This window comes from Lipophrys pholis, assembly GCF_963383615.2.
Source record: "Lipophrys pholis genome assembly, chromosome: 5".
Lineage (NCBI taxonomy): Eukaryota > Metazoa > Chordata > Actinopteri > Blenniiformes > Blenniidae > Lipophrys > Lipophrys pholis.
Genome location: NC_137628.1, coordinates 9717992 through 9745426, shown reverse-complemented (window position 1 = coordinate 9745426; position 27435 = coordinate 9717992). Strand labels below are relative to the sequence as shown.

The following is a 27435-nucleotide window of genomic DNA, read 5'->3' as shown; positions in this document are numbered from 1 at the left end:
GCCCACTGTCTTGATTCAGAGATGAGAATCTTTGGGCGGCAGAGTCAACAGAAAAGAAAAGCTGTGTGGGGTTTTGGTGGGTTTTTTTTTGGAAGAGATCATTTAGAAAAACTATCTTGTGTTCATCCTAAATAAGCATGTTCCTTACAAATGTGTGCCCAATTTAAAAGGCAAAATCTGCCATTAAAGGTATAGGATTTACAGCTGAGAAGCATTGTTATAACAAAGAAGTAATCCACCAAACACAAATATCCTCACATTTATGACGAGTTCTTATGGACTATTAATTATCAATGGCTGTGACTTGGTTTCCCCCCAAATCATTTCGTGAAGGACTGTACTTAATGTGAAGACCAATGTAGAGTTTTCCCTTTTCTTACTGCAGCCTCAGGTGTTTCTTGCTTCTTTTTTTTTTTTTTTCTCTTTTTTTCTCTCTCTGCAGGACATTAATTAGCAGACTTATGACATAATGAACATCACTTCACTTCCTTCAGTGTTGCATCATGATTGCGCCGTGGTGCGGCTTCGGGGCAGGTAGGTATCAAGAGTCAGTTTTAAACCTGGAACTCTGGGAACAAAAACAAAAACCTGGTAATGAGGTTTTGGTGGAAGTCTTACGGTTGAGGTGCACCAATATGCATGCACACAATATGCGCACAAGTACAGACAAGAACGACCACGCACACACACACACACACACACACACACACACACACACACACACACACACACATCTCGCCGTCCGTCGATAGAAGGATCTGAGGAACTGGGTGCAGCTTCTTTTTTTTTTTTTTTTTAATGTTATTGATTCTCATATCAATTATGCAGCGATCGGCTGGATTTCCAGCTGAAGACAGCCATGTATTGAAACGCATCTTGAATGTTATTTCCTGGTTTAAAAGAACTATTTGACACTCTTGTCGGCGCGGGGGGTGACCGAGCGACGCACGTTTGTTTTAGTGCAGAAACAAGAAACACTGAGAAGAAGCTAACTTTGTACTGCAGCTTTTTGCGGCTGTGTTTTTACATGAAAGGAAGGTTTTCACATCTTATTTAAATCATAGTTAATGTTTTCATACAGTGGACTGTGGTTTGTTTTTTGTTTTTGTTTTGCTTGTTTGTTTTTTGCTTCCTTGAAGTGAACTTTGCTGCAGAATGTAACGCTTTTTTTAGTAGAAACACGACATCTATTGCTTGAACTGCTGACATCAAGATGATCAGTCAGCATTTTCCTCCTCGTGTTGCATGGTACGGAATCGAGAACCGGTTCTCTTCTAGTTTTAGGAAAATTATTACACAACACGGTCAGTCAGTTCTGCCCCCCCCCCCCCCCCCCCCCCCGCTTGCAGTACCTCATTGACCCCACAGACGTTCCACAGGCCTCGGGCTCGGTTAGATTTCAACAAGCAGATTTTACTTTCCTCAAGGTATTCCCATATATTTTGCATGAAGAGGCTGTCGTAACCACATCTTATCTAGAACTGAGAATGAATGCTCTCTCAACAAGTCAAATGACTATTTATGGTTCAACCTGACTGCAACAGAAGAAAATGAAGCCATGATATGAAAAAAAAAAATAAAGTGCAGTACATACAGTTTTACCGGTGCCTTGCTTTTTGTGGTGCATATTCAACTCTTGGCCCTTCAGTTTTCTTGAGAAGTGCATTAGGAAAGATGGTCGCACTGTCTTTTTTTATTTTTCTCGCTCTCTCTCCTTGTAAATGTTCTGACTTGAGGCATTTTACAGTTTGTTATATTTTTGAATCAGAGATCATTTTGCTACTGGGCATAAAGACGGGCCTGTTAACATTCTGTCTCGTTTTGTTTAATTTATTTAAATTATGTGCACTTATTTACAGACTAGTAATAATCTCAGTTCGATTTATGAAGCCTGTAATGTAATGAAAATGCAAGTGAGCTTTTATTCTCATTCATCAATAAAGGAAATTCTACGGAAAAAAGCCTGAGTCCACTTTGTCACATTGAAGTGAATTATGGAGTTCCACAGGGCACTGTGTTCGATCCCATACCTTTCACATATTTCCCGAAGTTTTATTGGGAGGCATTTCATTAACTACGCAGATGACGCACAGCTCTATTTATAATGGAACCAGATGAAACAAACTCCCGAGTGAAACACTATTAAAAGACAACAGGGCTGTAATGTTCTGCTTCTGAACTCAGGAAAAACACATATTTAACCTCCAACACTTAAAAAGACAAACTGTCTGATAATACATTCACATTCAAGGCTATTAAACTGAACTCCTGTACCTCTGTGGGGATTTCCAATGCTCCCCAAGAGAAAAACGATGGCTGCTCACTGCTTCTTCAGGATGCATTAAATTAAAGAGGCAAAATCTGACTTAAATGTCTGTTTTCTTGATCAGGACTTCGTCTCCAGCTCCCACATTAAACACGTCTGCAGGGCTGCTTTCCTTCACCTCTAATGTCTCTAAGATCCGGAACATGTTGACTGAAGAGGTGAGAAATGAATCCCTGCATTTGTTTCCCTTTTCCAGTGAAGCTGCTAGAAGTTCGATAAGAAACATTCTCCCGTCTCGTCACTCCAGTCATTTCTGTGTCGTCATGTCGTTTCATTAATTGTGACTGTGGAGCCAAGTCTTTCTTCTGCTGTCTGATGTTCACTTATTTGTTTGTATGATTCCTAAAGTTATCAACTATCAAAATGTGCCAAAAAGCATAGAGTCAGAAAAATATTTCATGAAGCGTTTTTTTTTTAATATATATATAATTGCGTTGCTCAATAAAAACAAACTGAATCCAAGACACCAGGACTGTTAAAATGTCTTTACTTTTCATGAACGCGTGCTCACAAGGAACAGCAAATAAGGCGCATGAGCTGAACAGTGACGTTCATCAGAGCGACTGCGAGGAAGCCGGAGTGGAGCAAAGTGCTGAAGCATGAAGGTTTCACAGTTTCTGAAGCTGGCTAAAGTGCAAACATGCAACATGTTAATCTATCTCCGGCGACTGAGCGTAAACGGTTCGTGGTACAGGCCTCAGTTCAAAGCTAGAACACGGAGCATTACTTCAACACACTGCTGCTAACGGAATAACGTCATTACGACTTTTCTTAAGTTTTACTACATCCGGAGAACTAAGAGACGAACCTCTGACACATGGAACGGCGTCTTTAACCTGGATTTTTTTATTTTTTTTTCCTTCGCCTGCTTTTGCGATGCATTGTGATAATAGACCAGATGTTGACTATGGAGTGCACGAGAGGCGGGCTGTTGGAGGGTTTTCGGCCGCGGCGAGCGCTTGGGCCAGCAGCCCAGCACAACGTTCATTTGGCCTTCTGCGCCTTCTGTGCAGACTTGGTGACCTTACCGCTGGTGGGGGCTTTTTTCTCCACGCCTTTGATCACGCCCACCGCCACCGTCTGACGCATGTCACGGACGGCAAACCGCCCTGAGGGGGAGCCAGAAGAGAGAGATGAGATCAACGTTCAAGTTTCTAATATGGGAATATCAATATGATTTGTGATTAATGTGTTTTCATCCAAATACAGCAGGTCTGCCTCGAAATAATCCAAAACAATAAATGCTGAGTTTGAATGAAATGCCTCGACTCCAACAGAAGGTCAAACTGCGCTGAGGTTCAAGCAGAGATTTGTGGCCACATTCAACAGAGAACAAGTCTTTAACAACAAGTCTTTAACAACCCTACAGACTTTGCTCTACGTGACCTTTCAGTAAAATCTCGTCAGATGGCAAACAGTCAGATCAGGTGTGTGTGTGTTTGTACAGGGCACCGATTGGAGGACTGGAATCACCGACTCTAACTGGAATTGGCTCCATCCAGCTGTGCTTCGGAAGCTTTGAGGACTTGTGATTTGTGGGCCCTGAGCTTCTTCCTCTGCTCAAGTGTGAAATAATGTGGAATTATTATCTCTGGACATCTTAATCTTGCTAACAAATTAAATACGGGCATCATCTAGAGCCAAAGTGTCCAAACTATGGCCCACAGGCCTTATGTTTGACACCCTTAGTTTCGTTGACCAGTGTTTGGACATCATTTCTTGCACGTGTTGCTCTAATAAGTGTTGGATAAACAGACTTTAATGTGAGTTTAAGCTCTAGTTCGGTCAAATAAAGTAATACTGAGTGTGTTCTGGGAGGAAACGTACCCAGCGGCGGGTACTCGGAGAAGCTCTCCACACACATGGGTTTGCCGGGGATCATCTCCACGATGGCTGCGTCTCCAGACTTCAGGAACTTGGGGTTGTCTTCCAGCTTCTTCCCGGAGCGCCGGTCGATCTTCTCCTTCAGCTCGGCGAACTTGCAGGCGATGTGTGCGGTGTGGCAGTCCAGCACCGGGGCATAGCCTGCGCTGATCTGCCCCGGGTGGTTCAGGATGATCACCTGCGGAGCAGCAGAGACGGGTTAGGCCGCGGGCGGAGGACGCGGTGTCTGTCGCCGTGAGAGCCGCAGACCTGCGAGGTGAAGCCGGCCGCCTCCTGCGGTGGGTCGTTCCTGCTGTCTCCAGCCACGTTGCCTCGGCGGATGTCCTTCACCGACACGTTCTTCACGTTGAAGCCGACGTTGTCTCCGGGCAGCGCCTCGGTCAGCGCCTCGTGGTGCATCTCCACCGACTTCACCTCAGTGGTCACATTGACGGGGGCAAAGGTCACCACCATGCCAGGTTTGAGGACTCCCGTCTCCACTCGGCCCACAGGAACCGTACCGATACCTTCCAGAGAGGAAGAAGGACAGCGGTGTCCAACAGAATGAAGAGAGACTAAGAAACACTCGGCAGGAGCAATTAGGACAAGGAAGAGCCACCGGGGACTTTTTCAAAAGACCCAATTCCTCAAATACTTGTAAGAACTGGGACACAGAACTCACCTCCAATCTTGTAGACGTCCTGCAGAGGCAGGCGGAGGGGCTTATCGGTGGGCCGGGAGGGGGACTGGATGGCATCCAGAGCCTCCAGCAGGGTGGTGCCCGAGGCATTCCCGTCTTTACGACTGATCTTCCAGCCTTTGAACCAAGACATCTACAGAGGAAGACGAGCTCAGTACGGTGGATTTGACGACAACGTTTTCAAGTGGAAACAGAAAACTGTCGTTGGGGTTTTGGGTGTCCACTGACACGACTCCGCTGCTCAGAGCCAATGAGAACGCAACTTTCCAAAACAGCTCAGACTCTGTGGAAACGGGCAAACACAACTTTTCTCAAACGCTGCTACTGCTGGGATAAAGAGCGAGTCAAATCTGGAGAATGGAAGTGAAGCCCACAGATCAGTTTTGCTCCATAAGTAAGACAAACCGTAGTATTTTGAAAGTATTTTGAATTAGAAGACACTTTAAACCTGAGGTGTCAAACACGAGACCAAAACCGGCCCACAAGAGGCTCCAGTACGGCCAAACCACCAAGAAGATTGTAAAGATTTCAAAGGAAACTTTATTTTTTCTTTTACAAATTCCTTAAGAGCAGCAGCATGTTGAGATTGTGGTCATTTTTGGTGGTAACTGTTTGTTTTTCTGCAAAAATACAGACATACTTTTCATCTATTGGTGTGTGAATGTGATTAATAATGTAAAGCGCTTTGGGACTGCTCAAGCAGTTGAAACACACTATAGAAGTGAAAATCATTTTTACCGTTTGCCACAAAACACTGAAGGTGAAAATGGGATGTATGTGGCCGTGAACTAAAATGTGTCTGAAATCCCTGATTTAAAGTAAACAGTCTAAGAGGATGTTGTTCTCGACCTCACGGTCGTCTCGTTCCACCTGCGGACTCACGTTGGGGCTGGGCTCCAGCATGTTGTCTCCGTTCCAGCCGGAGATTGGCACGAAGGCCACGGTGTCCGGGTTGTAGCCGATCTTCTTGATGTAGGTGCTGACCTCCTTCACGATCTCCTCGTAGCGCTTCTGGCTGTAGTTGGGCTCGGTGGAGTCCATCTTGTTGATGCCCACGATGAGCTGCTTGACGCCCAGCGTGTAGGCCAGCAGCGCGTGCTCGCGGGTCTGCCCGTTCTTGGAGATGCCGGCCTCGAACTCGCCCACGCCGGCGGCCACGATGAGCACGGCGCAGTCGGCCTGAAGGAGGAGAGACTTTAATGAAGGGCCTCCACCCTTCCAGAGCTCGCTGCTGCTACTGAGGAGGAGCGGGTTCTACCTGAGAGGTCCCGGTGATCATGTTCTTGATGAAGTCTCTGTGTCCCGGAGCGTCGATGATGGTCACGTAGTATTTGCTAGTCTCGAACTTCCACAGAGAAATATCGATGGTGATGCCGCGCTCACGCTCCGCCTTCAGTTTATCCAGAACCCAGGCATATTTGAAGGAACCTTTTCCCATCTGGAAGGAGGAAATAAAAAGTTTTTGTTCAGGTCGGGGAGTCTTTGATAGGTGGTACACGTTAAAGGGTGACTTGGTATTTCCCCGCCTGAATCAACCAGGAAACTCATCAAACATGTTGCATCGCAAAAATTAGAAATATGTAAAAACTACTTTTTTGTTATATTGTGAGACTCATTTTGAACATTAGTAAATAATTAGTAAATATTTCCTTTGATTCATCCATTTACATTCACTTTATGGACGTATCTTACTGACATAATTACTCTCTCTCTCAAGCTCCATTTGCAGGATAACATTTCAAGTCCAAACGGATAGTTCTCCTGTTTTCGTTTCAGAGAAGTTTCCCATTTACACGGCAACATTTTGAAACTGATGTTGTTTTCATGTTGGGCCACGAGTGGGTGCTAGTTTTCACAGAGAGAATTTCCATGTTTTTTAAAGGTTTAACTTGTAGCAACACTAAACTGATATAAACTCTTATGATCATTGAAAAACGAAAAAGGTCCTAAATTCCCCCCAAAAAGTCAGATGTAATCAAAAAATGGATTTTACTGCAGTTACATGTTTTTTCATGTAAAAGCTCACAAAGTTTGAAAATGTATAGCTTCACTAAAGCGAAGCTGAAACATGACTTCTTGAGTCTGACCTCGGCAGCTTCTTTCTCGAACTTCTCGATGGTCCTCTTGTCGATGCCTCCACACTTATAGATCAAGTGTCCGGTGGTGGTGGACTTCCCGGAGTCCACATGTCCGATGACCACGATGTTGATATGGAGCTTCTCCTTCCCCATAGCGGCTCGGTCTGGAAGATGCAGAGAACTAGACGCATCGATAACAAATACACTGAAATGCTCTTCGGTCTGATTAATTTTTAGTAGTTTTGTACTCAAGACATACATTTTCCACATCACCGACAAAAAACAAGCACACTTTGGGTCGAATTTACTGAAATATTGTATAAATATTTGGATGAAGCTCTGAGAAAGTGGAGTTGGACCTGTTGGCGCAGTCATCAAACATATCAGGCAAATAAATCTGAATTTACTTATAATTAACTTACTTATAATAAGAAAGTCCACAACTAAAAGCTGATTAATTGTCTCTAATCAGAATAACAGAAGCTTTTCTGCTGATTTGCGTCTCCTTTAAAACATGTTACAATCAGAAAAACAACAGACACACAAAATAAAAGTATTGAGTCGTGTGCATAAACTCCCTCCAGTATTTAGTGCCAGATGTCAAACTTCCCGACAGACAGGGAACTTTCATTTCTGCATCGCTGATCACTGAATTATCTTAGACAAGTGTTCCACTTTCAGCCTTTTCTTTTCCCTTCTTTTGTGCATAATTTAGAGCACTCGTCTTGACACTTGTCTTGCGACTGATTAAAATAAGCCGGCATCAAACTAAGGACTACTTTTTCAAGTAAAAACAGAATACTTTGATTGCATGGGTTTTTGGTTTTCCGTATACATGATGACGTTTTAAAAACGGTTCCCAAGATGGAACTTAAAAAAAAAACAAAACAACTTAATACCTAAACAAGTGAATAAACTAGACACAGCAGTTACTTTATCTAAAAAATAAGAAACTGTCACACTTTGAAAGATCATCTCATAAACTAATTCTAAAAGCTTCATGTTTTATTAAATGAGCCATTAAATATCCTCACCTCAGCCCATTTTAACATTTTCTATAAATTGCATACTAATTACTCAACAGTTTTAAGCATAAAAAGGTGAAATCGGTGGCATATTTTTACACTGACTTGATTTTCAATTTAAAGTTGTTATAGGAATTTAAAGTGGACAGTTTTATCTAAATAACTTTTATCAAACTAATTGAAGATTAAAGACAAAATTGGCATTGTGTATTAGTAATAACATTATTTAACGACTATATGAGACTTTTATTGACTTATTTAACAGATGCTAGTTGTTTTCGTATTTTAAATGAGGCTACAGGCTTCAAGTGAGCGAGCTTAGCATTTTAGAAGTTAAACACGGATTAAAGTTTAAATAAAGGTTCAACACGACAGAGTGTCAAAGTTTTATGTGTAATAAGTTATTTAGTGCCATATACGTGTTAAATTGTGTGGCTGTTAATTTTAAAAACATATAAAATGTGTTTTTAATCAGAGCGGAGCTAACTCTCGTGAGCGCTTGTAAAGTTTAATTCTAAAAATCTAAAAACGGGATTTATCTTTTTTTTTTAAAGACAGTTTTAAATCAACTATCTGACTGTAGAGTAAAAAGCAGAGTGTTAATGTGATTTTACCTTATTTCATCTGCCTTTTAGGCTTCCTTTGTCCTTTTGGATGCGGAAAAAAGTTTTTTTTAATGATTAAAAAAACTTTATTAACAATCTTTCAGTTAACACACATTTCGCAAACAAATCTCATATAAACCTATAAAAACTCTTCAAAAGTAAAAAAAAAAAAAATCTAACTTTTTGACAGAATACACTGAAAGAAAAAATGCCAGATTTTTTTTATATCATAAAGAAAATCTAAATGCTATTCCCAGGGTTTTGTTGTTGTTGTTGCTGCTGCTGCTGCTGCTGCTGCTGTTGTTGTTGTTGTTGTTGTTGTTGTTGTTGTTGTTGTTGTTGTTGTTGATGATGATGATATTGTTGTTTATGATCTTTAATGTGAAAGAATCTATTTCAAATCCCACATTTTTGACCCAAATTTATTTGAATAATTTTCACTGATGAATAAAGAATATTGCATGACTTAGATTATTATTAGTAGTAGTAATAGCAATAGTAGTAGTCGTAGTAGTAGTAGTAGTAGTAGTAGTAGTAGTATTGTTGTTGTTGTTAAGTTGAGTTTCAACACGTTGTATTTAAAGTGACCAGGGGGTGTCACTGTTGCACTTCTTTTGCCTTAGTAGAACAGAATAGAATAACAGAATAGAATCCTAAAATATCAAATAAGACCGAATCAAATTTAAATAAGTATGGATGAATATTAAAATACACAAAGCTTCATGGAGACTAATGTAAGCATGGAACAATGGAACATACAGAAAAACAAACCAAAAAATAACTGTTATTGATCATAATAGTGTTTTTCAAGGCTTTCTATTTAAACCAATTTTTAAAACACCCAACCATCGAAGATAATACATACATTTAATTTAACATTAAAGTATAACAGGTTTATTATTATTATTATCATTATTATCATTATTATCATTATTATCATTATTATGGTGTTGTTGTTGTATAGTCATGACAACAACAATAACAATAATCATAATAATAATATTAAAACTTTGTTTATGTAGCACATTTTCATACATAAAATGCAGCTCAAAGTGTCGATTCAGTGAGTAAATAATTAAAGAATAAAGGCAAACATGTATATATATATATATATATATATATATATATATATGTGTGTGTGTATTTTTAATAAGTGCATGATAATGTTGCGGGTGCTTTTAGTTTTAAATTGCGCATGCGCACCAGGGTCCTCCCAATTATGCTGATTGACCTTTAAATGTAACTGCATCACAGCGACAATAAACAGCACATTACTTTTGTTTTGGTCAGTTAACAACACATTTGGGTTTATTTCTCGTTTCACGTCATCGTGAACTTTTAATTCTAACTATCAGCACTGAAATCACCTCTTACACCTGATTTTTGAAGACTTATTGACAGAGTGGTAAAGGAAAATAAGCATCCAACAATAATAATAATAATAGTCACATTATTATTGATAAAATAAATAGTAATATTAATAATAAATAGTGTTGAAAGTATTAATATTGTGCGTCAGTGGCGCACTGAGCAGGTGATCATGACTCTGCAGAGCTGAGGGTGTTTTGATGAATGTCTCCTCCTCATCCTCCGGCAGACTTTGTCTCCAGTGGCACCAAGACAGGACTTGAACAATCTCCCTCTGAAACTGCGCCATAGGCCCCCCCACCGACACCCCCCTGAACCCCTTCTCCACCCCCCCGGATCACATTACCACAACATGAATCCACTGCAACCATCGAGTCTGCCTGAAGAAGCCTTCATTACATAACTGCTGCTGCTCTTGTCTCCTTCATCCCCGGATCTGTGTGCACCCTGCAGGGGAGGCTGGTGCAGGAAAAACACATTGATGCATGTGGAGGTGTCCTACCTTTTGTGGCTCCGAGGTGAAGATGAAACTGAAGCTGCAGACTTCGCAGCTGGAATCCGCTGCGTCAGCTGACGACCACCTGCAGTACTATGGACTACTGCCAGGGGGCGAGCTCTCTCTCTTTCTCTCTCTCTTTCTCTCTCGCTCTCTCTCTGTCCAGAATGCCACGCCCACTTTTAAAAATCATAAATCCTCCTGCTGCTCGAGTCCCTCAGCTGAGAATGTGATGTGAATATTTGAAGAAAGAACAGTCTATGAATGTGGAAGAAGAGTCCACATTTAACACCACTTGGCTGGTCAGCCATTGAAGAAAAGAGGAAAAAAGAAATACAACTAAAAGAATAAAGGGAAAAGAAAGGAAAAAGAAAAAAAACAAAAGGGAAATAAGAAAAAAAATTGTTTGTTCTTTTAAAGACAAGGAAAGGAGATCAAATGAAACACACAGCTGCTATAGTTAAATAGCTAAAGTGGCTAAAAGAGCCGATGTATAAAATGGCTAAAGCAGGACAATCCATGGAAAGACCCCGTTCAAATTGGCTACAACATCTAAAAATGTAATAGAGTATATCTAAATTGTACCTATGACACTTCATTAATGCAACCTAATGTTTCGTGTGTATAGCAATTTTTTTCCTTCCTTTATATCAGATATTTGGCATGTTTTGTGGCTCCAGACTAATTTTACTTGATATTAAATCATTTTGGTCTTAAAGGTTGCAGACTTCTGTTCTGTACCTTATATTTCTGTGCAGGTCTTGGGTCACTGGAACCAATCCCAGATTACTATGGTTGAAGGCAGGAAGAATAACCCTGTTAATGTAGTTAAATTAAGATGTGGAAATTCTGACATTTTTTTAAAAAACATTTAGATATACTTTATGTTATTTTATATTTAGTGAACATTGTCTTAAATGAAGTTGACTGCTCATTTTGGTTTAGTTAGTTTGGCCATATATTGATTATAAATTCATGATCATTTCTAGACTACCAACTCAATATTTAGTCTCACTGGGGGTGAGAATACTTCAATTCTTTATTGTGTAACACTAAAGCCCACAAAAAACTGATTCCTGCTCCATGACTACAAAAAACAACAGTTTTACAGAAGATATAATCCGACTGACAATAGGTTTGACACCCTAAGGAAACACAGATTTGAAGTCTGGACAAAATGGGTATATTAATTCAATTAAATTTTCACCGAGCTTGTGTGTGATTGTTGTGGATTTTATGTGCAGAACTTTTAAAGATAAAAAATTATAAGAAATATGCATCAGTCACAAAGCAGCTTCTCCTTTTCAGAGATTTTTATAAATTTCCACGGTCAGCATGGAGCTTCTTATTAACATCAGAAAACAACAGTACAGATTTAAAATGACTTTTGAAGAAATACTTGGTATAAATAAGTCCAGTATTGTGTCCAGTACAGAAATATTCAATCAGAATATAAATCTTTGTCACTTTAGGGTTGAAAAATATGTGAATATAAAAATATTTCCATAGAAATACATGTTACAATCGACCAGCAATTGCATAGAAATACAAAAAAAACCAAACAATGATACATTTTTCCAATAGTTCTTTTTACTTTTTAAATTAACGTTTTAGTCTTTTAAAACTGAGGCTGATGATTTGCTGGACGACTGCTTTCAGTAGCACACAATATATTCCGTTCCTTCAAAAGGCACTTGGGAAACAGCAGTTAAGTCAAAAGTTAGTTACATAAAATACAATATCTGACTGGTTTTGAAGGGTAAACATGTCAAACCTGTCCAAACGTTTCATCTCCGCTCGCATCCTTAATCAACAACAACCTGCTAAAAACAACCGAACTAAAGCAAATATTCTCTCACTTTTTCCTTTTCTGATCTGTTGCACTTTCACACGGCCCTCAACATAGTCATAATTCACCTTTTATTCAAAGACATATATAATATTGGTGTCGGCATGCAAATATACAGCTTTGAGGTCATTTCACACTGAAGGTCTTTAATTAAACCACTTCTGCTGTGTTTTGTAATTGGGAGTTTGATTTATGATGAAAGAAACGGGACCAAAAACATCAAGAAACAGTTCATATAAACCCCCTGATGGAAGACAAATACAGTCACTGTGTTATTTAGACCGCGTTCAAACTGTAAATGTGGCTGTAAATGCAGTGTCTAGTCCAGGGGTGTCAAACACTGTTTCATCTTGAGTGTTTAAAACAGTGTCACAATAACATTTAAATTCAAACTTTAAAGTGTTTTCTTTGCTGTGGCGCAGAGTATACGTAATGAAAATGTCATTATTTTCATAAAACCCAAATTATTACTAATGAAAATTACTACAATTTCAAAATAAAGACAATTTCAATGATGCTTTCTGGTGCAAAATGCAGTGAAATGTTGTTGAAATGTCATTGCATTATGTAATTTTTTTTTTAAACACATCCACAGTATGGCTTTGAGGCTAACGATAGCATTTAGGGCGGGATCAGTGATGTCCGCTATTCTTAAGAAATTCGTTTGAAATAAATCTGTTTTCTTTGAAATCTTTACAATTTTCTAGATATTCAGATCGGAGCCTCTTGCGGGGCGGTTTTGGCCCATGGGCCTTATGTTTGACAACCCTGGTCTAGTCTGTCCTGAAGACTGAATTCAAAACTGAAACAGCTCACTGCTGCCACCTGATGTGCAAGCATGGCATTACTCGACTTTTGCATATTGCACTTTTAAAATGAAAGGTGCAGGAAAGATACAGGTGAATATCTGTAAATTAGACCAATTATTCCTGTATTTTAATTCAAACACTGAATATATTTTAGATTTGTCACTCATAAACTTGTTTAAAGCCTTTTTGAGTTTCTTTATCGGTATTGTAGTGATGGCCAAATGAAGGTTCATAAACCAGTCTTTATTTTCTAAAGCCACTAGATGGCGCTGTCTGTTCAACAAACGTTTAAAAGCACACTTATTACCAGTCTTTAAGACTCTATCTTCTAACCGAGAGTGCCATCTGGAGGAGTCAGAAAATAAAGAAAGTGGTTCATAAAGCTTCATGAAGCTTTGGGCATCACTAGGTAATTGTAATCAGTCGAGGACATCAAACTTAAAAAGAAAAAGCTTGCAGAGTTCAGATTGTGAACACTGCTGACCCACACGGTGATGGCGAGTCGAGGTAAAAACAGGACGTATGTAAACTAGAAGACAAAAAAATGAAATGTCCACCTTCGGGATTAATGCAAATTCTCATTGATCTCTCATGTGAGCCGGTCTGCTCCAGACCTTTCTGTAGATATGATTTAAGCTTGTATGTGAGTTGTTTTCTTCCTGAGTCAGCGTTTGATTAAAGCCCTTCAGTGTAGAGAAGAAGCACCGTCTCCTCCAGCTACTCCATGTGGACGGCATTTCCGTTCAGCACGGCGGCAGCGGGGATGCAGAGGTTGAGGTCGAGCGTCCTCCGGTACAGGAAGTGGAAGACGTGCGATCGCGGCCGGCTGTGGAGCTCGGCTTTGATTCGCTGGGGGTGAGTGTCTGGCGCCAGCTGCTGGCTGCCGTCCTCACTCACCAGGAACAGTGCAAAGTTATCGGGGTCGGCGATCTTTAGCTTGTAGGCGCAGAGCGAGCAGACCTCCTCCGTGGTGGTGTACGAGTGCACCATCAGGGTCTTTGCCGTGCAGCACGAGTCACCGTCCTGCAGAGCGACGCGGAGAAAGTTCTGGAAGAAAGAAAAGGAAAAAACATGAAGCGTGTGAAAGTCTGAAAGGTGCAGTGAGGCCACGTTTACACGAAAATGTTTCAAGAGAAAATGCGTGTTTGCTTGTTTTTTTTGCAATTTTGTATCACAAAAAATTTTGCGTTGACACTCGGGATGGCCAAATGAATCTTCGTGAAGCTTCATGAACCACTTTATTTATTTTCTGACTCCACCAGATGGCGCTCTTGAAAGACTGGCAATGAAGTGTGCTTTCAAACATTTGTTTGACCGACAGTGTCAAGTGGCTTCAGTGGTTCATAAAGCTTCATTTGGCCATCACTAATTTGCACAGCAACATTTTTATGAACAATGTCCGTTTACATTCAGAGATGCTGAAAATGATGTAGTTAGCATGCCAGGCCACAAGCTGGCGCTGTGGGTTGTTATTTTGGCGGAAAAGTTTGCTTTCCCCCCCGTTTCCATGGAGTCTGAGCATTTTCAAAAAGTTTCCCTTTTGGGAGCCATTTTCAAAAACTTGCATTTTCAGTGGCTCCGAGTACCATTGCCATGGAGACGGACAGTCAAAACGCAACAAAGGTTTTCCATTTTCACTTGAAAATAATGTGTGCAAACAGGGCCTTAGTTGGATTGTTGTAATGACAGGTTTGTGCACGGGGTGGCAGCAGTGAGTCCTTTTTTTAACATTTATGATCAATAATTCATTTTTTTAACATACTTTTGAGTAAAAGTATGGCACCATTTTAACCCTTCACACTAAACACTATAAAAGTAAACTGAAATTGGAAAAGTGAACAAAACTACCTTTATTTGACCATTTATAGATTAAAATGTTTGAATCCTTTTTTTGTTCGACGAGGTTTAAGTGCAGATTTTAAGTGCTGAAGTGGGATTTTCATACATCTGTAGAAATGTTGTGGTTTAACAAACAAAAAAACAAAAAGGAAGAAGAAATGTTTTAAAGTGTTTTTGCAATTAGGAGACATTTTGTGATAATAATAAAATACTAGAATTATAATACAACCTAAACTGATCCTAATGTTTATCATTATAAATTATAAATAAAAACCTTGATTCATCTCAGGGTAGATTATTTACAGTGTTGCTCTACATGGAGGAGTAATTCACAATAAATAGAAAAAAAGATATTCCGAAGTTATAAAACATCAAATAAGTACAATGTAAAAACATTTTGGTAAATATCAGTGTGTAGATGTTAAAGAGGAAATAAATAAATACAATGTACGCAAAGGGCTTGACAATAAATATCCATTTTTTTTAAAGAATTATAAAGTCCTGTGAATAGTCATTAATCTGATTTTTCAGTTTGTTTGGAAAAACAAAGAAGAAGAAAAGTCAAGCCTGAAAAATCATGAAGAGCTCAGGAAAGCAGAACGTTTTCATGCTGTTCAATGTAAGTTACTGGACACCAGGGGGCGCTGTTTCTGCATGCAGGCATGCCGAGAAGTCGGGGGACAGACGCCAAAAGCTCATGCACATTCTCAGCTCTGCTGGCGAGGTTTTGGGTTGGTGTGGGATCGGTACGACTCGGACTCACAGCCTTGACGCTCAGGGTGGGCTCAGGTCAGGCGTGATACCTGGAAGTCGTCCACGGTGGGCGCCGAGCGCTGGGTGGTGCGCCGGCGGTGCCACTGGTGCAGCGTGTTCCGGGCCTCGGAGCTCAGCACCCGCGCCGCCTGCTCCTCCTTGAAGTTCTTGATGAGGGCCATGGCTCCGTAGGCGCTGGTCAGGTAGTAGCCGCCTGCAGAGGAAGAAGGGAGGAGGTCAGGATGAAGACCAGAGTAGAACCTGATGGGGTTTCTGAGTTACTCGTCTACAAATAAAAACATGAAACAAAGGTTTTCCTTTTTCACTTGAAAACATGTCCCAATCATGTAAACAGGGACGGTTGGCTGGCGCGAGGAGACGAGAGGACCTGGACTAACACACAGGAAGAACATGCAAACAAATAACCCCTAAACCACTTCGCCTTTAAACAGACCCTCATCAAACACTTTAACTCCACGCCTTACGTCGTCCCGCGGGAGGTGGAAAGGAAAATATTTATTTCTTGGAGGCTTTTCTTGTGAATCAGTTCCAGCCATTCAACTAACAGCTCTGAGTGGAATTTCCTCTCCTTATCCTGGAGACTTGTTCCTTCCCGTTCCTACATCACTGGAGGCTTTCTCACTAAACCCGCTGATCAGATAGATCTGAATGTGTACGGACAAACATTAAATATAACAAACATTGTGGATGGGCTCGTAGGAATTCTATTAATGAAAAGTTGGTCAATAATAATCCTCCATGTTAGTTCTAAGTTGTTTTTACATGTTTACATTGCACCTTTTTCACACGTCAGATTATTTATTTATTATTATTTATTTATCAAAGAAAGAATTCTGACTGAAAACATCTTTTCTCCTTAGAAATAGTCTTCTGTGACTTTTTGACCTTGGAGACAGAAAGAGTATGAAAATGCTAAAACGGTCTTTATGTAAGAGTTCATGACCTAAATTAACCTCACATCCCTCTGTGATCGGCTCCACCTCATGGAGGAAGGAATTCCTCCGAGCTGACGAAAGGTCTCTGGACTGTTTCTGTAACGTCTCTGGAATAATTCTCAAAAATCTCTGGAATGTTTCCCTAAGATCTCTGGAACATTTCTCTAAGGTTCTTGGGATTTGGGCTCTGGAATAGTTCTTGAACATTTCTGGAATATTTCTCCAGAGTTTTTGACAAATCTTCTCAAAAGTCTCTCAAATGTTCCTCTGAAGTCCCTGGACTATTTCTCTGGAATATTTCCTGTAAAGTGTCTGGAACATTTCTTGAACATAAACCCCCCACCCCCCCACCCCCAGTCTGCAGACAGGACCTACCCTCCCCCTGGAGCAGAGACGGATCCAGCAGCTCCATCATGTACTGGATCTCCGTTTCCAGCTCCGGCAGGTCGCACTGCGCCAGGACGTAGGTCAGCATGGGAAGGAAGTCGTCGGCTCCGTACATTCTCCCTGTCCGGGAGAGCGAGGGGGGGGCGTCGTCATGGAAACAGTGTGACAGGAAGTCTGGACGCTGGGAAACCGAGCGACGCTCACCTGAGTTGTCCTGCATGATGGTGTAGATGAGTTTACACACTCGCAGCAGCAGCGACACCTTCTTCTCAGGCGAGTACATCTTCCTCATGCTCAAGAATTTGTTTCGGATCTTCTCGATGGCCAGGGGGTCCGGGGGCACGGCGCCGTCCACCCCGAGCTCCTGGGGCCGCTTGGTCTTCGCCAGGGCCAAGTTCTCCTTCAGCCGCTGCCAAGTCCCGCTGTTCACCTGCAGCAACGAGAGGGAAGACGTGAACAGGCCGGCGTCCAATCAGAAGACTGAGCTAACATGAGGCCTCCTCCTCACCTGGAAGCTGTGTAGGACCACCTCGATGACGCCTTTCAGCGGCTTCAGCACACACTTGTGCATCGACTTCTCCAACACGTGATCTGTGGAGGCAACCAACACAACGGTCACCGACAATGGCGCCAGCGTCGGGTTAACATCTGATCCTGGTTGAGTTTTCTCAGGAAGATTCGGATGCTGGAATTTTTATTTACAAAAGGATTTGAGCTAAAACCTGTAATTCTCATGGCCAACTGGGAGGTTTTGTGTTCGTCATGACCTCTTAATGAACAACGCAACCTCTCATTGGATAAATCAGTAACAGCAGCTACGCTTGCTGCTTTCACACTATCGTCGGCTGGATTGAGCAGCCCGGCGTGTGACTCCACAGCTCAATGTCAAACGTCTGAGTACTTTTCCTTCCACTGCTTCACCTTCAAGTCTGACTTTTAAAGCAGCGACAAAGCAAATGTCAACAGATGGATGAGCTATTTAGCGATCAGAGCAAGTTAATCAGTAGCTGGATATATGAGTGTCACACTGGGTTCACGGGACACCTTCACGCCAGGACTGTTTTTTTTTTTTTTTTAACTCATTCTCTATGAGTGAGACGAACTTCATGAATTCAAAGACACTCAAACAAAAAGTGTGTCTCACTATTTTCACTCTAAAGTGTCCGAAATTACACGTAACAGACGGGTGCACTTTTTGGCAGGCATTCAGAGTTGCTAAGAATCTCCATCCCTTGCGCTCTTCACTTTTAAGCCACAAAATGCACCAGTAGAGATGTATATTCCCACAGATACGTTAAGAATAAAACACGACTATTATAATAAACTTATAATAAATAAAATCTCATATTTCTGTTTTAGGCTTCATGTTCGAATAAAGCAGTGATGACCTGAAACACTTGCCAAACAATGTCATTTCTCTGTTGTTACAAACAACAAACAGTTCAGAGTCAAATTATGTTTATTAAAACTTATTTATTCTATAAATATATTTGAATTTATAAGAGTTCATTCAGCTCAAGCAACACGCTTAATGAAAGCGGTCATGACAAAACTGAACTGTTACTATAATGCACCTCCTCATTTGTTCTTACCAACACTTCAAAGTCAAATCATGTCACAAATACTTTATTTTTGTTATCATGTGTTGGAATTCGTCAAAGTAAAAGTGTTTGATGTGACACATTTGATTTAATAAAGTTGTTGTGTTCACAACTCTCGGCTCCTGCCAAATTAGGTACCTTTTTAATTACAAACTACATAAACGTTGGAGTAAATTTTGTCAAACGGACTTTATTTAGTTTAAAATATGTTTAAGAGTAGTTTAAGTTTAGTTTCTTTCATTCATGTAAAACTCCCGCTGATTTTAAGTTTACAAGTTGGATCACCAGCCAAATAACGTGCCGCTCATTTTTGATACCTGCGGGCACTTTAGAGTCACACAGACTTCATTTTGGTGTTAATCTGATTTCATTTATATGAATTAATTTCATGTGACACTCCTGGCCGACTGTATCAGGGTGGCAAACTTAAGCAACTCTGAACACCTGCCAAATAATGCCCCTTAGCCCCATTTTTACCGCCTGCTTAAAAGTCAAATGATAATAAACACTGCTTCAGTCTGAGGTGGCCCTTCATTGTAAATTCTAAATCTTCCCTGCTTTCACGCAGACCTCAGCGTTGTGGCTGAGCTGAGGTCAGTTTTGCTTCAGTCCTGAAGAAAGGGGAAGACCCGCGGTGCTCAAAGCGGCAGGACGAGTCTCTCAGATCCTCATGTGAACACAGGCAGGGTGGAGACTGGTTTCTGACTTCCTGGTTCCTTCCGGAAAAACCTTGTCCCCCTTGACTGATGTTTGGTATTGTCTTTTATCGGAGTTACAACATGTTCAAAGTTCCCTCCTCTCTATAACAAATCAGCCCCACGTGCAGCAGAGCCTGCGAGAGAAACACATTCCACATTCACGGAGTTACAACTCAAAACTTTCCACCTTTTTGTTTGTTAGTTCAGACATGAGCGGGGCCGTACGTCAGGGCGTGTGCCGACACTCCCACAGGCTCTTTATTCCACATTAACCCTTCGTTTGAAGGACTTCCTCATTTCTGAGGAAAGTCAGTGTTTAAACCCTAGGCTGTGATTAGTGGAGCTCTACTTCTTCTTTCCTTTTAAAAGGTACAGTGTGTGAGGGGGCTGCAGCGGTGGTGGCGTGACGTCAGCTCAGCTGTCTGCTCTCGAACCGAGTTTGAAGAGTAAAAATAAAACCTCAATCACACTCACAGTTAAACATTTAAAACCGAAGCCATTCAGCATTTTTCAAACACAATGAGGTGCTGGCATCCAATCTGTTAAAATGAACTGAAACAGATTCTGTTGGTATCACGTATACAAACTGCTGCAGAGCCGTTGTCTCTGAAACTGAATGTCCTCAAAATTGTGAAAGCCACCACGTAGAGTACTGCCAGACATTTGACACACTTGTTGAGAGGTATTTGTGTAACGTTAGTGATTGTGGGGTGCTTCATGTGTGCGTTCGTGTGGTCCGTCAGCACAATGAGAAAGGATCCGTCTGTGACTGTGAACAAAGCTGCGCTGTCATTGTTTACAATGAACAAGGGACATATTACCATATTCGTGTGAGGAATCCCAAAGGAATAAAACCTCTCTTTGATAGAGACTTTCTATCTGTGCAATCACTGCACCTCGCTGAGGCGTACCAATAACTTTTTATAACATTGGGAGACTTTCTTTTGGTGCCGGTAAAACGTCTCGTTGCAGCATTTTGGATGATCCGAGGATGGACCCAATCCAAACAATTCCAGATGAAACCCTCATCTCCTGTTTTGACAAATTCTTTAAATGAGAAAAACGCTTCCTACTTGGAGTCAAACAATAATAAACTGTCAAAGATGACTGAAGCTGGACGTTTGGATGACTGACACGTCGTTTTTGCGTGTTCGTGTCAGAAAAGTTTTGCGTTAACGCAGCAATGTTGAAAAACAAAGTTTGTTTCCATGGAAACGGCAGAAAAGCTGAAAACAATGTAATTTTCATGTTGGGCCAGTAGTGGGTGATGTTGTTTGTTTTTGTATTGAAACCAGCAGTGAACAAAGCGCTATAAACATTAACAATGGAAGTACACAGACAGTCGTATGGACAGACAAAGTTGGATTGTTACTATGGTAACTGAACAATAAAACTTACCAAGTCCGAGGAGAACATGGACTGGTAGTCATGAAACTCTGGAGGCCAACATTGTTGTTATTGTCCATCTACAAACTAGTGCATATGCAGGAGAATTATTTCCTATGGCCATGTTGCGCATGCAACAGCGCTTTCAAAAAGTGGCATTTTTGCCAATCGACCTGGAGACTGAATCAGAAAGTTTTTGAAAACGTGGGAGCAATTTTCAAAAAGTTGAGTTTTCAGTGGCTCCGAGCACCGTTGTCGTATACACAGACACGCAAAACGCAATAAAAGTTGACCGTTTTCACTTAAATACGTTGTCGTATAAACAAGGCCTCAGATAGGATTCCATCTGAAGTGTTGTCTGATCATCTTATTTCAGATTTCTTAGGGTTTAACTGAAGGAACTTGTTTAACCATTGCTTGATTCCTGTCAGTCATTTTTTTTAAACTAAGTAATTCATAAAAATCACAGCCATTGAATGAACTATGAATCCGGATGTCTTCAGCATTGAGACGATAAGAACTGATGTTGTAATAAGTCCACTTTTTTGAGGAAAAGTCACAGGACAACTAAGTGAAAACAGCTTTTTCCAAAGCGCTGGTGACTGCACATGAGCTCTGCGGTCGTAGTAAAGAGTCCTGCCCTTGCACGAGCAGATCGACGACAACAATGGAGAATTCAGCGTGTTAGAAGGACATTCCTGCACTCAGAGTCAGCCTGTGAAACTGTGCCAGGCAGCAGAGTCCAGGATTATCTGAGAGGCACAGCGCGGCCTGGCATCTCTGTAACTCAACACCAGTAATGGAGGCAGATTAATATGGAAAAGTGCAGCGATTCCCGGGACCGAGGCCGAGGCAGGCCCGGGCTCTTCGTTACCATCGCTGATGAATGAAGTCACTCTCAGATGCTGCTTCACTTCCTTAATCATGTAGAATTAAGACGTGTAGAGAACTGAATACTGCACCTCACGCACGCACGCACGCACGCACGCACACACACACACACACACGCACACACACACACTAAACCTTGATTTTCCCTAAGAAGCTACTGAGAACTTATTCTTTCCAGGAATCCTTCATAAGCACACATTTTTCCGTAAATGGCTCCATTAGAACAGATTTTAAGACTCTAACAGTCACTGGTGAAGTGGTTTGTGCTCTCACCTCACAATGATAAAACTGCTGTACGATTCTGGCCTCCAGTTATTTCTGTATGGAGATTTCAAAATACAACTCAAACCTATTTTAAATCTCTACTTATTTTAGTTTATAACATATTTTGCTATATAGAACTGTCTCATTTTCAAAGTTTTTAAATTAAATAAAATTTCTTTATAGTTATTCATTAGCTTTGCTCCTAAACTGTTTATGTTATTAACAATAATTGTTCCTGTTTTTTTTATTCTCTTAACTGAGTTCAGGCTTCGTGTCAATTTGAAACTGACATTAGCTTGTCATGCTTTTCTTTAAATAGAAATCCTTCTATTTCAGGCAGCAACTGTAGGAGGACAGTGAGGCTGGTGCCAAATCACAAGTAATTCTAAACTTTTATTGTTTATCATCATTTATCAATATTGTTCTGAAGCCGCATTTCTGACACAGAAGGACCCGAAGCAGTTGGAGACTTACCGATCTGGTCCTCGGGTATGAGTGACTCAATGGGTGGGTCGAGCTCGGAGCTCTGGCGCAGGTAAGCCTTCATCTGGGTGAGGAACTGCCGGAGAGTCTGCAGGAAGTCTCCGCCCGTGGTGTGGCAGCTCCGGTTCTCCTGAACGAAGCTGATGTAGTCCTGAACCAGGGAGCCGAAGTACGAGTTCTTATCCCGCGACAGCTCGGCGATCTTCTTGACGGCGCGGCGCTCCGGGGTCATGAAGGAGCTCAGCATGCCGCTCACCTTGCGGAAGCGTCCCTTCAGGGCCTGTGGCAGAATGAAGGAGCCCCCGCCCAGGCTCACGGCCACCCGCCTCCTGCGGGACTTAAAGGAGGGACGGAGGCGCATCTCTAAGTCTGCCTCCAGGCCGACTCCGTAATCCTCCTCCTCCTCTTCCTCTGCGTCGTCGTCGTCGTCCTCACTGCTGTCCTCCACGGGGTCCTGGTGGTTCAGGGGTGTGGGGCCCGGGGCCAGGCCCAGAGAGAAGCCGGGGGACTGTGAATACTCCAAAGAGTCGGAGGACGACGTGGACATGCTCATGTCGCTGAGCCGCTGGCGACCCCGCTCGCTCCGCCGACTCCCAGCGTGGTTTTCTAGAAGGGCATCGGGGGGCAGGGGGGGCGGAGGCTGGCAGGGGGGCAGTTTGGCTCGAGACAGCGCCTTGGCGATGGTTTCATCGTCCAGGGCGATGTGGCAGCGGTGGGCTTCCAGATCAGGCTTCTTGGGCCTGGGGGGCGGCGGATTCGAGGGCGACGTGGCGATTTTTGTGGGGCTGGTTAGTTTGGTGCCCATTGAAGGTCGAGCGGGGGCCGGGCGCCTACTGGGGGGCTGCTGCTGCTTCACAGCTAAAGCGACAGGTTCTGGCATGCTCTTGGGTCTGGTGGTCACCGCTGGAGGTCCAGGAGGAGGCGGGGCGGGACGCCGGCGTGGCATGGAGCGGGGGGGAGGGGGGCGAGGGGGCGGGGTCCTGGATTTGCCGCTCAGTTTGATCTGCTCGGTGTGCCGATTGCTACTCTGACTGCTGCTGATCAGCACGTCTGAACCCCCGGTATCCTCCGGGGGGGAGATGGCAGCGGCCCGGTGGGTAGGCGTCTCGTCCTCACGGCGGTGACGAAGGAAAAGGGGGCTCACGAAGCACAGAGGCCCACTGGAGTGTCTCCTCTCCAGGCGAAAAGACGGCGGGGACGCATGCGATCGAAGGGTCGGGGGGGCGCTGTCGCAGTGAGTGACGGTTTGTCGCCGTGACCCCCCGACCTCCCTGTTCCTGTCGGTCCGCTGGGGGCTGAGGGTCCGGCTCAGGGGCCGCCGGGGACGGGGGGAGGAGCGCCGCTGACTGCAGAGAGCCGAGTCCCAGAAGCCTGAAAACACACAAACACACCCAGAGACAAACATGAACACACACTCACACAGCAGCTTCACATAAAGATCCTCACATGAGAGAAAAGTAATCAAACACCAGCAGCTGTTCCTCACCAACTCTTCAGAAGCTCTCCTTCAGGTTTTCTACAAACTGTCTCCAGTCTCTGCTCGGCAGTGTGTGCGTGTGTGTGTTTGGAGCTCTGATTCACTGGAAGCCAACACACACCCAGAGGGGGAGTCGCCCATGTTAATGACAGAGTGGGAGGGAACTGAACCGCAAGCCAGGTCCAGCTCTTCCACTCCTTCTTTCCTGCTCCGCTGCCCTTTGCACTTCCTCCCAACTTTCAAACTTTATTCTTTGTCTATGTTTTCTTTCCTCTGTTTGAGCCCCGGGTTCGATCATGGCAGAGCACTCATGTTCTCATTTTGATGCGTTTCCACTGAATCGGCCCGTTGTTTGGACTGTGTTGAGCATTGTACTTTGACCCAGCAAACACACGGTTAAACACACGGCACAGAGAGCCGCATTTAAACTTTTCCTGGGGCAATAAATAAACAGGCTCCTGCGGGTGGGGGGAGTCTCATATGTCCTGAGACTGAAATGAGCGGTTGGTATGTTTTCCTGCTGCATGTGACCTGAGGTCTCTTGACTCTGCTGCTGTCCATCTGCAGCTCCACCAGACGTCTCAGACACAAGCAGCACGGACCGACCAACACTGAGGGACAGAGCGAATTAGCGTTTTCATTAGCATTAGCCTGTATCCACAGTAGCTGTAAATAGCATCAGCATGCTTCAATAGCGGTTAGCTTTCCTTTCTATGAGCTGTATGCATGTTAGTAGTTTATCTCAGCTGCTTCTTTTTCTGCTTCTTCCTGTCGTCATTAGTTCATAAATCTATTTCGTTTGTCTTTTGACAGCTCAGCTTGTGCTAACACTACAATAATACAGAGTGGTGAACATTACTAAAAATTACAATTTACAAACTGACTGGTAAGAAGAGGTACTAGTAACTGTACTGTGTCATGTACGAGGCTGTATGCTCACATCCATACGGTGGATAAAGTTGGGTGGATTAAAACAAAGAATTTAATGTCACATCACCATTGAACAAAATGGTCCAAGAAGATCAAAAAAAATAAAAAAAATGCTTGGTTTTATTCATCTGGAAATGGTTGGAGTATGATTACTTCAGCAGAGCGCAAACCAAATGCAAAATAAACGGTCTGTTAAAACTTTGATGGAATTTTTTCTTCCTGTTCGCTGGTACAAACAGTACAATCACCAGTAATAAGTTCAGTCTTGCCCTCATCATGACTAATGCTCTCACTATTAAATACAAAAAGCAAGAGTTAACAGGCTCAGAAGTAACATCAACACCCTCCGTGTCCTTCGGGGAAATTAATAAAGTGCAAACACTGAGCAACGGAGTGTTTTTCACATGTGCATCGAGTCCACAACAAACTTCACGCCGCTCTCATTTTCCTCTTTAAATAGAAGCTGTGGAGGGGGAGTTTCCCTGGATGACGCGATGGCTCTGGCTCTAACTTAAAGGACTTTCAGCCTCTTTGATTCGACTCCGGGCTCAATAAAAAGAGAGATCAAAAACACTTGAACTGTGTGTGCTTTCACCTCCAACTACTCACACAATGACAGCATTTAATCTGTGTGATGCAGCTTTCATACATGTCAGAATGCACCGAGATGGAATGTGTGTGTTTGGAGGGCAGTGCAGTAAACTCTCAGCTATGTGGAGGAAGCTGACTCACTGCAGAGAGCGCCCAGAATAACTCTGCACAGACTGAGAGATCGAACCTGTGAAATCAGAGCTGCACGCTCAGTTTGACCCGAGGAAGACAAATAAATCCAACATGTGAAGACAAACACGGGAACTTTGACTTTGTTTGCACCTTACAGCAGATTTAGGCCTGGTTCACATGACAACGGTGCTCGGAGCCACTGAAAACACAAGTTTTTAAAAAAACGGCCCCCAAGGTGGAACTTTTTTATGACAGCGCTCCGACTCGGTCTCGGAGGAAACGTGTTAAAATGCAACTTTTCTGAAATGCTACAACTGCGTATCACGGCCATTGTAAAAACCTCTTCTGCACTTGCTCAGTGGATGAACAATAACAACAATGGCGGCCTCCAGAGTGTCATGACTCCCAGTCCATATTCTCCTGGGACTCTGGAGTTTCATATTTGACGGTCACCTGTAATAGCAATCCAACTTTTTTGTCTGGCTGTACGAATGACCGTGCACTCGCCATTGTATTGTTCACTGCGCGCATATATATGTGTGTGGTTTTATTACAAAAACAAACAGCACCAACTAGTGGCCCAAAGTGATAAGTAGATTGTTTTCAGCATTTCTGCAGTTCCCATATAAACTGACATAATTGTTAACATGAATGTTTTCTGAAACACTGTTGTGTAAATGAGGTCTTAGTGCAAAACTGAAAACCAAAAACCACTAAACATACTGTGATGTGCAGAGGTGGAAAATTAACTTTGTTAAGTAAAATAACAGATACAAACAGGTGGTGTTATCCTTCAGTAGTTTTTTTTACTGTTGTAGTTATCACTTTTAATTAGGCAAAGAAATGAATGGGTATTTTTTACTTTGATAAAAGTTATTTTTAAGTAAATAATGTCACAATACTACAATCAAAATCTAAAGAAGGGGCAACTATTTACTAATTTACAATTCCTAGATGCTAAAAGTCAATAACAATCTTAGTTTAATTCACTTTTAATCTTAAATAACCAGGTTTTATCAATAAATCCTAAGCGTTACCACTCAGTGTGGTTGTGTCAACTTGTGTCAGGGCCCTGCAGTTCCCCCATGAGGCCAGCAGGGAGCAACACTTTCCTGAATTTGTGCCGACAAGGCCAGGAAATAAGATCACATCCTTATTTCTAAGGATCCACATGGTCGTTTCACTGCAAGCATGCTGCAAGAAGCTAATCCACACCAATGCAAAGTAATCAGATTACCTGCTCCAAGCTGTGCCACCTCCTCCAGCTCTTTCTGTGTCTTGGCCGACGCAATGGCTTCTGGGAGTTTGAGTGTGAAAGGCAGGACATCCCTAGGTTAAAAAAAAAAAAAAACAAGAATAGAAGAACAAGCTGAAGAATAATCACATGTAATACAAACTGTAAAACACACAGAAATACATGAAATTAAAGTGCTGGTTGTTTACCTGCTGATACAGTAAAAAGACACCAGACGAAACAGGTCGGCAAAGCTGATCCCAGATGAGTCCAGAGAAAAAGCTACAGAGCAACAGGACACATTTAATCAGTATGCATACATAATTTGTTATATGTGCCACAGAAATCAGCACCGTAGCTCCGTGTCACAATAATAACGAAAATATCAGAAAATGTGAAAAAAGTTACGAAAAATAATTCAGAAGGAGAGAAAATAAACTTAAATTTTTACAACAAAATGACACTTCAGTGGCAGGTTTCATTAATTATTTAGCCATTCGTTCTATTTTTCATTCATATTTCTTATTCTTTTGTTGTTGTTTTTGTTTCATTTTGTTCATTTGTTTTCAACATAAAGCAGCTTGTCGATGATCCCATAGGGCATACGGACACCATGGAAAGCACCCGCTCGGATTCAAACCTGCAACCTGCAGTGATGTAATAGTGTAAACTGGAGGCCATCAGAACCAATAAT

General features: G+C 42.3%; 2 protein-coding genes across 5 annotated transcripts in view; both read right to left on the bottom strand.

The window, feature by feature from the left end:
* Positions 1-2796: 2796 nt before the first annotated feature.
* LOC308110059 (elongation factor 1-alpha 1) lies at positions 2797-10556 on the bottom strand. Of its 3 annotated transcripts, none has more exons than XM_080464104.1 (8): positions 10468-10556; positions 6977-7131; positions 6148-6327; positions 5772-6068; positions 4872-5022; positions 4460-4716; positions 4154-4388; positions 2797-3435 (listed from the first exon to the last, which is right to left on the bottom strand). In XM_080464104.1, the coding sequence occupies exons 2-8, from the start codon at positions 7118-7120 to the stop codon at positions 3311-3313; spliced, it is 1389 nt and encodes a 462-aa protein (XP_080320230.1). In that variant the 5' UTR covers positions 7121-7131; positions 10468-10556; the 3' UTR covers positions 2797-3310. The 3 variants fall into 3 exon arrangements, with proteins under 3 accessions (XP_080320230.1, XP_080320232.1, XP_080320231.1); XM_080464106.1 differs by having other exon boundaries at positions 4189-4388; positions 10468-10552; XM_080464105.1 differs by having other exon boundaries at positions 6977-7148; positions 10468-10547.
* Positions 10557-11751: 1195 nt separating this feature from the next.
* LOC308109634 (ras and Rab interactor 2-like) overlaps positions 11752-27435 on the bottom strand; it is a 31529-nt gene continuing 15845 nt past the window's right edge. The window contains exons 6-13 of one of the 2 annotated variants that reach the window (XM_080463332.1): positions 26951-27023; positions 26745-26836; positions 22369-23748; positions 17563-17645; positions 17259-17484; positions 17043-17174; positions 15722-15925; positions 11752-14166 (exon numbers count right to left, since the gene is read on the bottom strand). In XM_080463332.1, the coding sequence (XP_080319458.1) occupies positions 15744-15925; positions 17043-17174; positions 17259-17484; positions 17563-17645; positions 22369-23748; positions 26745-26836; positions 26951-27023 (2168 nt within the window). In that variant the 3' untranslated portion in view covers positions 11752-14166; positions 15722-15743. The remainder of the gene's footprint in view (positions 14167-15721; positions 15926-17042; positions 17175-17258; positions 17485-17562; positions 17646-22368; positions 23749-26744; positions 26837-26950; positions 27024-27435) is intronic. The other variant, XM_080463331.1, reaches the window with a different exon arrangement.

Excerpts from the sequence above, each read along its gene's own strand:
- LOC308110059 (XM_080464104.1), bottom strand. The coding sequence starts at position 7,120 with ATGGGGAAGGAGAAGCTCCATATCAACATCGTGGTCATCGGACATGTG. Across the intron at positions 6,328-6,976 it reads TCGAGAAAGAAGCTGCCGAG|ATGGGAAAAGGTTCCTTCAA; the intron begins GTCAGACTCAAG and ends TCCTCCTTCCAG. Across the intron at positions 4,717-4,871 it reads GGACGTCTACAAGATTGGAG|GTATCGGTACGGTTCCTGTG; the intron begins GTGAGTTCTGTG and ends CCTCTCTGGAAG.